The 11,028-nt window shown below is 30.9% G+C and overlaps 1 protein-coding gene across 1 annotated transcript in view; it reads left to right on the forward strand.

Moving 5' to 3' along the window:
• LOC106461143 (inhibitor of Bruton tyrosine kinase-like) overlaps nt 1-10,273 on the forward strand; it is a 62,507-nt gene extending 52,234 nt beyond the window's left edge. Inside the window, exons 20-25 of the mRNA XM_013920938.2 lie at nt 218-499; nt 927-1,126; nt 2,296-2,442; nt 5,460-5,543; nt 8,341-8,572; nt 9,371-10,273. Coding sequence (XP_013776392.1) covers nt 218-499; nt 927-1,126; nt 2,296-2,442; nt 5,460-5,543; nt 8,341-8,572; nt 9,371-9,496 — 1,071 coding nt within the window. The 3' untranslated portion in view covers nt 9,497-10,273. The remainder of the gene's footprint in view (nt 1-217; nt 500-926; nt 1,127-2,295; nt 2,443-5,459; nt 5,544-8,340; nt 8,573-9,370) is intronic.
• Nucleotides 10,274-11,028: the final 755 nt, after the last annotated feature.

The raw sequence follows: 11,028 nt of genomic DNA on the forward strand, positions 1-11,028 counted from the left end.
GGTGTCTATTTACTTGTGGCCACGCTGTGTGTGTGTGTGTATGTATATATATATTTTTTTTTTGTCCGAAGTTTATATGTGCATACTGTGATCTGTAAAAAACAAAAAGTTGAATAAAAGCAGGGTTCCATTAAATAGTGGTCATACCCTAGATAACAATGAAATCTTTCTTTCATATGTTATATTTTGTATCTTACATTAAAAAAAATTTTTCCAGATACCAGCAATGTGCATGAGAAAAATTACTCCATACACAGAGGGCCCAACAAGTGACGAATTAGAGAAAATAGCCCAACAATATTGCATAGATGCTGATGAGGATGTTCCTCCTCCTAACACTTTAGGTTTCCGACAGCAAGAAGCGAAAGCCAAAGCTAAAAGAAAATCTCAGTCACATAAACCTAATGATCTGAAAGAACGGCAGAAGTGTGAATCTACATCATCAGAGCTAGAACCTGTTGTCCAAAGTCTGCCTTGCCTGAGTATATTGGCTGAATCAGTAAGAAAATTACTACTTAAACTCGTAAATCTAGAAAACAAAATGTCCTTATGCATTTCTTTCTTTCATTAAGTTTTTTTGAAATAATTTGATAAACTAAGTAGTGGTACTATTATCCTCTTCTTGAGATACTACCAACTTTATAAGATCAATATAATGGAACTCAAAGAGTATAGGATATAGTTTAAATGCAGTTGCTAAACATGAAAAGTTTCATTTAAGTTTTGTATGTGTTTTTCTAACCGTTTAAAATACATTACTTTTCATACAAAAAGGCTAATAGCAAAATGATGCACAAAAGACAAATAAAGCTAGGTACAAACTTCCTTGTGGAAAGTAAAATGTAACATGTTAAGAAAAGTATTTAGAAAACAGGACCCACACGTGTATGTATGTATTCAGCTTGTTTACGGTATTTTATTTTCAGTTTGAAAAAATGGAAAATATGACAAATATAGATGTCAGCAGTAATCATTCACCATCTGATCTATCTGAGAATTGTGGACCTCTATCTCCCTCTTGGTCTAAGACTTGCAGTCCACGAGATCCTCAGTATGTTCCTTCTTTCAAGGATATTATGCTCGAACAAGAGGAGAATCGGAGAACAATATCTGAAAAAGGACTGAGGTAAAAAAAAATTAGTTTATTTTTTCATGAATTAATTTTGTTTTTTAATTGTTTTTTTTTTCTCTTTTTTTTTTTCTTTTAATTAATACAACATGTAAAAATTAAAACAGACTTTATATTCATCATTCATTAGATGTTTGTTCAATGGAAGTGTGGAGATGAAACTTTATTTTCTGATATGCTGGTATTGATATTTCTATCTTTATTTTCCAAAAATGAAACTTTTGTTCCAAAGTAAAATTACAACAGAGAAAAACATAAAGTAAAATCAAAAACATTTGCTGAAAAGAATTATGCTTGAACTGGGAATGTGGAAATAGTGAAACTTAATTTATACAAATATTATTGTCATAGTAAAATGTATCTCTTTTTTTTTTAAAGTCTGGGATATTATGATAGAAGTTGTGAATTATTGGTAGTAAAACATCATAAATAATGTTGAAATGAATAGCTTAAAATTGTAGAATTAATGAATCATATAATTCAAGTTGTATGTCAATTATTTGTATATATTTCTGAGGGTGGGGGGTAAATATTAATCAATATACAAAAAAAAAGGCATCACACCAAAAGAGAAACTTCACCTTAGAAAGTTATTTCATGCTAATTTTGTATTTTATTCATACACGTTCATCAGTTTTCTTTTCTGTAATTTTTTCCCTATAGGGATTAACAACCTATGTAAAAGAATCAAAAACACCATGTTTTTCCTATGCAGAATTACAGAAAGTAACATAAATGCCAGGAATTTTGGAGCCTACTGTAATATGATTTTTTGTGATGCAACGTAATTATGTAGTAGAGTAAGAAAATATTTTTATAAGGACAAATGTTTGTCAATATGATTAAGACGTTTGGATCCTCACACCCCCTCAGAGCTTGGAGCCTAGAACAGTTGTTCCTGTGTACTATCCACATGGTGTACTGGCTTGTTTGTCCTTGATACAGATGTACATGTTAGGTAATAGAAAACCTCAACCAAAAAATTTTACAAGTTTGTATTATTTACTTTAAATCTGGAAGCTTAGAATTTTTCACATTATAATGTTTTTTGAAGAAAAGAAAAAATATTTGTTTGTAAAAGACAGAGATAGAAAAAATACTTGCTCGTGAGAGACAGAGGAGTATTTTATTGAAAAAATTTAACTTTGACATTTTGGAAACCTTAGCCCGAACTCGGAGAGTAAAAAGATAGGACGGTTATCCCAAAAACAGAAGAAGAAATTAGCCAATACACACCAAGTTGTGGTCAACAAGGCTCCCATTACTACTCCCACTCAAAGCTCAGTACCAGTATCACCTAAAGAAAATGTTTGGTAGGTTAAAAACCCAAATTATTCATTTCAAATATTAATGTAAGAATGGCATAGACCAGAATTAGTTATATATAGTTCACTTTCAAAGTAACTCTAATTATCTAGTTTCTGATCAGTGATTTTGTTGTTCTTCTTTGTTTTCAAAGAAATTTGTGAAGAAGTTAACTGGTAGTGGGTAGGCCAGACAATTAGAACCAAAGTTAATCTGTAAGTGTGGGAAGTACAGAGATTACTTGTGTCGAATTTCAGTGTTGCAAAAGAGTAAGCTATAAGAAGATGGGAAAAAACCATAAATTATCTTTTTTTTAAAAAACTAAATTAATAATTAACTTGTATGAACGTCAAAAATCAGATTAATCTGTATTATAAAATAAAAACTGAAACAGATGACGACTTCAAAATTTTCAGAACAGTATTCTTGGAATATTCCATGAAAAATAAAATGTTTCTTATATAACTTTCTGTTTCAATGAAATTTGTGAATATGAAATCTCAAAGAAGGAAATTATAATAATGTGAAAGGAAAATATATGTTTCTTTGTGAATGATAACTTATAATGCCAACTTTTAGATTGTAATTGGTAGTGCTTTCCTTATTTTGTAACTCGTCTGAACATTTTCTACTTAGAGAAATACCATGTAAGAATCAGTTTTGTACAGTTGAAAATTAGAGATGTACCAATACTGACATTGTATTTCTGTTATTATCTGATATTTGACCATATCGGTAATATCAGCAATCAGAAAATTCATCTGTACCAATACTGACATTGTATTTCTGTTATTATCTGATATTTGACCATGTCGGTAATATCAGCAATCAGAAAATTCATCTATATAAATATCAGTAAAATGTTTCTTAAAAACGCAAAGTAATTTATGTAACGTGTGTGTTAATATTCAGCTGATGCATCATTGCACTACACCATATTTTACTGACACATACATTCATGCTCAATGTTGTAAAGATGCAAACCTTGTTTTAACACTTATTGTAAATTAAAACTGCTGAGTTCAAAATGTCATTTTTTTAATTTCACATATATATAGAAAATATTGTATCAGTTTTGAGGTTTTACACAAGATTCACTAAATACTATTAAGTATTGGCCTAATTAACCAGTTCTTTATGAAAATCAAACCTATGATAGTGAATTTTTTTTTAATTTACCTGTACTTACTATCAATAATCAGTGGTAGTGAGGTTATAAGAGTAGTTGCATGAGCAGTGATATTGATGGTGAGGAAATTTGCATGTTTTTGGGGTGCAGTCAAGTGGAGAAAAAAAGTATTTGCAGCCAATCAGCTCTAAAATGAGTGTCATTTCCATGGGCAGTAGCTTTTAAATCCAAAGTGCAAAGAATGGATCACAAAAGATTTATCAAACAAATATAATGCTACATATATAGTTTGTGATATTTTGAAATAATGTGGGTGAGGTTGCACTGTCCAGCCACACGTGCGTACATGTGTGTGTGGAAAGAAACATACATCTGCTATCCTACAATCAAAGGCTGATGTAGGAGTTGAGATGATAACCATAATAAATACTGAGTAAAAATTAACATGTCTAGAATTATTTCAGGTGATTTTCAAGTAAACTGGTCATTTTATATGGTACATCATGTTAATGTGACAGATATATCAGCATAGCATCAGAATATGGGAGTTTCCAATTAATCCTGGAAAAATTCTGAACTTTTTTGTACCCGGAAGTGTACAGACATTTTTTTTAAGCAAATAGGGGCAATCACATAAATATTTTTTACAACTAGTGCTCTAAAGTAATCTTACTAAAATATCCGAGTCATCCTGGGTTAGACATATGATCATTAGGAAAGTTCAAAAACATTCTTGTTATACAGATTTGATGATGAGGAACCCATGTAGATGGCTTGAATAGATAGTGAAAGAACCTTTATTACAAACGTACAATGTTTTGATAAACTTGTGTCATCATGAGGTACAAGTAGTTTACGTAGATACAGGAATATATCTGTACAGAATGGAACACTATGATTTTAAAGAACCAAACATAATATAAATGCAAAATATAATAAGAAGACTATTTTAATTAGTAACAAAACAGCCCTACTACTAAATGAACACCCTTGAGTACCATGTGACCTCTTTGTATGTGTGTGTGTGTGTCTATGTAAACTACTAGAACCTGATGATGACATAAGCTTGTCAGAACTTAGTACATTTGTAGTAAAGGTTCTTCCACTACCCATTCAATCCATCTCCTAACTTTCTATACAAGTTATACCTTGAATCCAGTTTTCCATCAGCATGTGTCTATGCAAAATTCTAAGATTTATGATACTGGCAGTGAATATTACCAATAAGCTCTGAAACTTTGTTTTTAATTAATGAAATGACCACTGCATATAAAATCATTATAAAAGATTTACTAGTAAGCAGCTATAGTTCTTGTATTTAATAAATTCTTTTTTCTGATGACTTCTATATGTAGGTGCTTCCCTCCCCCCTGTATCAAATAGTAAAGCTGGTAATTCATTATTGCTATATATCTGTGATTTGTTTTGAATACTAGTATTGGGATGTTTCATTATGGCTTAATCTTTGGTATAGTAGTACTAGTTCTGTGAGACCTCCTGGGTGGTTGGGAAGGAATGTTCACGAAAGTAACACATGTTCTTGTAGCCTTTATGTGATGCGTGATTAGTGTTTATTCTGAACTGGTCATGTGTTTACCACTGAATTTTGAGACCTAGGTGGTTGGGAAGAGATGTGTACGAAAGTAAAGTGCATTTTTTAGCCTTTATGTAATATGTAATTAATATTTATTCTGAATTGGTCACATGTTTACCACTGAATTGCATTCATAATAATTAGAGGTTTATTAAAGATGTTGCCCATTCACATAATTGAATCATCACAATTCATTATTAGTTTTAGCATAGCAGTAAAAACGTTTCTATAATGTAACATGAATTTCAACTTTCCTGGTGCATTTTTATTTTAATCTTGTCCATGAAAATTCTTCTTTGTAGGGGAATACCGTCAACAACCAGGTTTCAACAAACAGCATGTTCTGAAGGATCATGGAGTTCATTGTCACACTTCCCTAGTCTTTTGTAGGTATTTTTATGTTACACAATAACCTAACCTTATATTTTGTATGTTCCTTTAAACAGTAAATAAGCAACTATTGTCCTAATTTCAAATATCCACTCACTTTGATATAAAAGAAATTGCTTGGGTTGCTTAGTTAATCTTGTTCCAGGCTTTTAAAACTTGTGTTGTTGTATTCTTTGTGGATGAATGTAAGCGTTTCTTAGTTAACTTTGTTCCCGGCTTTTAAAACTTGGGTTGTTGAATTCTTTGTGGATGAATGTAATGGTTTCTTAGTTAACTTTGTTCCAGCCTTTTAAAACTTGGGTTGTTGAATTCTTTGTGGATGAATATAATGGTTTCTTGGTTAACTTTGTTCCAGCCTTTTAAAACTTGGGTTGTTGAATTCTTTGTGTATGAATGTTAGGGTTTCTTAGTTAACTTTGTTCCAGCCTTTTAAAACGTGGGTTGTTGAATTCTTTGTGGATAAATGTAAGTATGTTATTTTATTTCTGCAGTACAAAGTTTAATGTTTGTTTCAAAGTTTATTTGACTTTTATTATTATCTACATTGACAAATAACTAGAAAATGGCAGGTGAAAGTTTACTGTAAATGTCTTATTGTATCATCATGAGTTTTAGGTATATTTCTCAGGCTTTTGGCAATGGCAGTAAAAGTGATAAGGTGAAACATTGACCTCTGTGATTACAAACTTAACTTGAAAATCTAGTCTAACCATTGTGTTTCAGACATTACCACATGTTGACAACCTTTCCAGGTTGCTATGAAATTTTTGGGTATGTTCCACTGAGGTGTAGGTGATTTATTCTACAAAAGCTAATCTTGTTCAGTGATGAGTGAAGTAGTATAAGAACAGGTTCTTTATTTAATACAACATAGTACAGATTTGTGCATGCATTTACCTCAGTATCCTGTATCCAAAGCTTAATTGATATTTGAAAAGATGTGTTTGGTCATACATTTTTTTTTCATTCTAACTTTTAAAAATATATTGTAGCTGTTCAAATTTTCTAATATAATTTATTACACCCTAAAAAAAAACTTAAATCGACAGGTGTTGTAGAAAGATGAGCCTAAGGAAGGTATTCAGTCAGATTGTTATTGTAATATAACTTACTACACCCTAAAAAAACACAAAAAACTTAAATCGGCAGGTGTTGTAGAGCCTAAAGAAGGTATTCAGCCAGATTGTTATTGTAATAGAATTTATTACACCCTAAAAAAACACAAAAAACTTAAATCGACAGGTGTTGTAGAAAGATGAGCCTAAAGAAGGTATTCTGCCAGATTGTTATTGTAATAGAATTTATTACACCCTAAAAAAACTTAAATTGACAGGTGTTGTAGAAAGATGAGCCTAAAGAAGGTATTCAGCCAGATTGTTATTGGTTTCCTTTTCTTCTGTAATAAAATAAAAACTAGAAATTGCAGTATTATTTATCTTATTTCCAATTGAAATATTTTGTCTTCTTGCATTATTATGACAACAAACTTAAATTCAAAATACAGGACATAACATCTAATAAGGTCTGTAATTAAATATTTCCATAGGGGTGTGTCCTAAAACCTTAAAAATTGGTTTCTAACAAAGTTACACCACACTTCTGTGAATTGCATTACCCACACCACATATATAATGTTTGTGTGTGTGTGTGTTTTTTATGATGCTCAAATATCACTATGCTCATTTCTCTAGCCTTTTATGGATTCTGTTAAGTGTAGTTGACTCTTTTCTAGCTTAGTGTGTATGTCATACAATAAATTTGTAACACACGTTACTACATGTATTGATCAGTATACAACACATTTCATCAATGTTGTATTATTATATGTTTTAATTTGTAGCCTTTCAATAATGTACAGTTAATGTTTATTCTTTCTATGTGTTCCAGTGATGAACATGTAACACAATGTTCCATCTTGAATTGGTTTACCAGCAACCAAAGTGTAACACGATGTTCCACATTTAATGGTGTTCGATAACCAACATGTAACATGATGTTCAATCTTTCATTGTGTTCTACTAACCAGTACATAACACACTTTCCTCTCTTTGTGTATGTGTTCTATTAACCAGAATGTAACACATAATTTTATAATATGGTGATAATGTAAAATATTTTCCTAAATCCTTCTGAATTTCATTAAACAACTTGTCATGCATCTCCTCTGTTGTGTATGTGTACAGGTTTTGTTATCCATATGTAATTGTAACTCTCCCTCAGCCTTCTGTTGTGTTTGTTCTGCTGTACACTGTGGGTATAAAAGACTTCTTAATTTAACTGCAAGCATTCCTTGAATGTGTAATGCCCTTCAGTAATATTTTACTATATGTTTATTTGTATATGATTCTTCATTCTTTTTATGTGAACCATTTTAAGCTTGATTAAATGCACACATGCAGCTCATGTTGTTCAACAGCATTTTTTCAAACAAGTTAATGCATAAAGTACTATCATTAAGTTACATACATTAGCCTTAAAGCTTTTGATTCATAATGGGGGCAGTTCAGATGTGCATACATATTCTTTTAAACAATGAATATGTGATACATTTTTGAAGTTTTATACTTGCTAATTTTGGTTATAAAAAAAATTGTTCATTGCTCATAAAATTTTAATTAAACTTTTGCAGATATTGTAACTTCCAATTTATCTCTATTCATTAGTATATTTTGACTATTTGTTTATAAGACTTCTTGTATCTTTACACCTTTATTACCTTTTTAATTAATAAACCTGGTGTTTCTTTTGTCACAAGTTGTTGTTTTTTCATCATTCATGAACATTATTGTCTAGGGAATCAAAACATGAAAACCTATCAGGATTAAAAGTTACTCCAAAATCAGAGACTTTAAAAACTTCCAACTGTAGCAAAGACCAAGATACAGAAGCAGGAGAAGTTAGCAATCCTTGGCAGAGAGGAAGAACTGCCCCGGATGTACCTAACTTGCAGGAGATCCAACAAGCTGAAGAAGCTCAACAACAAAGTAGTGTAAAATCACGTAGCAAACCACTGAACTTAATCCATGTAAGTTTACATTTATATCTGAAATTTAAGGTTTTAATTTTTGAAGTAGTCCACCATCCTATTTACTCACATTGCTTCAGTTTCTTATAGTGAAATAAAGGTTGATATGTATGTATTGTATCTGTTAGGAACACTAAATGCTTTCATCTTTCACCAGTGTTTAAATCACATCCTAGTCTTTTGTACTTTAATCATTTTATCAATCCTTAAACTGTATGGGAAGAAGTAACCCTAAATAGTGTGCATTTTAAGAATATATTGACAATTTACAGACTCCCTACTAGATTAGTGTCATTTTATTGTCAAAAGTAGTTGATAGAGACTTGCATGTCTAGCATATACTTTTAATGGTAGCAACATGAAACTTTAAAACAAGAAAGAATACCTGCATCTTTGCACATTTTTGCTAATTCTGAATCACTTGTTGTGTTTGTTACTCAAATAAAGTCGATACAATTTGTTAATGATTATGAGTTGTATAAGAAACTGCTGCATTGATGTTTTGTAAATTTCTTTCTCAAAAAAGAACTATAACATATTAAGTGTGAATATTTAAGCCAATTCATGGTTACACATTAAATAACAGAAAGGTTTCAACAGATTGGTTACTAAATACACTTGTTTACTTAAATATGACAATTTATTGATACTGAAGAGCTAAATTATCATGTCCAGATGTCATTTCCACATAAGAAGTCCTTTAAAATATTTCAGGTTAATTAAAATCCTTCATTTAAACTTCCCATTAAACTGCCAAATCAAGTACTTGATATAAATGATAATTGTTTATTAATATAGCTGGAAGACCAAGCCATTGAGGAATTGTTGAATTTTTATCATGCCAAAGACAATCCAGAAGAAAGAATTACTGTACAGAGAGTGTTACCCGAGCAGGTAGCTGCCCCAATATGGAAGAAAAACTAATAACATTTAACTGAAACTTTTCAGTGTTTCTTCTATGTATATTACTTTGTGTTTGAAATTAAGCTTAATGTAGGACAGTGTTATCTTTCAAAAAATCTTCTTAGCTACAAAGTGAGAACATTTGAGCAAGAATACCTGATGATTGGGATGCAAAAAGAAATTTGTAAAACCTTTACTGATACAGACATCACCAGTGCTTGTATGGATGATTATATATATATATATATATATATGTACTTTAGAATCTTTGGAAACATTGGCTTAACAGATGTTAAAGTGAGAAACTTGGGAATATCAATAAATGTGACAGTGTTATTTTATTTTTATTTGACAACGTAACCAACTATTGCTGATTTGGTCAGTAACTGCTAGTATATTGTTATTTTACTAACAGTCTGTATCTGCAGTACATGGTTATTAATATGTTACTGGTAATATGACAATTTGATTTTGTCAGCTAGTGAATGAAATTTTGAGATTATATGTAATTTGTAATTATGAAAGTTTGAAAAACTAACCAGTTTATAAAAATTGGTGACTTATTTTTAGCACCTTGCAAGATGTTGAAGATGAGAAAGCCACATATTTTGGAGTTAGTATAAGTTATAAAGTTACAACATGTAGGGAACTCGTAATACAATGGTAGTACATTTTATTTTCCCTTCTAATGTTTTCTGTTTTGTTGGGCCTAAAATTTTTTGGCTGGACTCTAAAGCTTAATGTAAAAATTGTTTTGTCTGAATAAAAGATCGTATTCTGTACAACATTTTTACTATATGCAGGTGAATTTGTAAATCACAGTCAATCACTTTAACACTAAATTGATTTATAATGTAAACTTCTATGGATGCACTCAAATATTTAGGTTTTTTAGCCTAGAAAATTATATTAGCAATATGCAAATAGAGAAACATATTAGCATTACTACATACTACTATTTTAAACACTACTTAATAGCTACTTAAAGTTAAAATCGACCAAGACTGGGTACTAATTCTTGCAAAACCAGCAACACAATATACTTATAAAGACTATAATTGTAACATTTACAATATGCTGTTGCACACATTTATGCTTCAAGGGCTTTATCACTTTGTCAATCTTGTCATCATTCTTACCAATGTACCACTCAACTAACTTTGTCCATTTGTTGTTGCAATTATTGGAGCTTTGAGATTGTGAAAGTGTTGCACTGCTTATCCTTTCTGTTGACATTATCACTGGTACAGGTACTTTTTTAGAATTTGTCCTGTAGCCAACCGTATTCATTTGGGACAGGATTTGGGGGATTTTGCTTAAGAGATGCCTTCCATGTGTATGTCCAAAAATGAGCACCTTTTCACATTATGCAAATGCTTCTGATGTTGGTGACAGAGATTTTAACTTTGGATTGGATTTGACATTCTTCTTAGATATCTTCTTTAGCCACATCTCAATAGTGCACAATAGACATCTGATGGAAGTTGGCCTTGTAAGCATAACACAAAGCCACAAATGCTTTTTACCTCTTTCAAAATGACTTCCAGGTTGCC

This window comes from Limulus polyphemus, unplaced genomic scaffold, assembly GCF_000517525.1.
Source record: "Limulus polyphemus unplaced genomic scaffold, Limulus_polyphemus-2.1.2 Scaffold905, whole genome shotgun sequence".
Classification (NCBI taxonomy): Eukaryota; Metazoa; Arthropoda; class Merostomata; order Xiphosura; family Limulidae; genus Limulus; species Limulus polyphemus.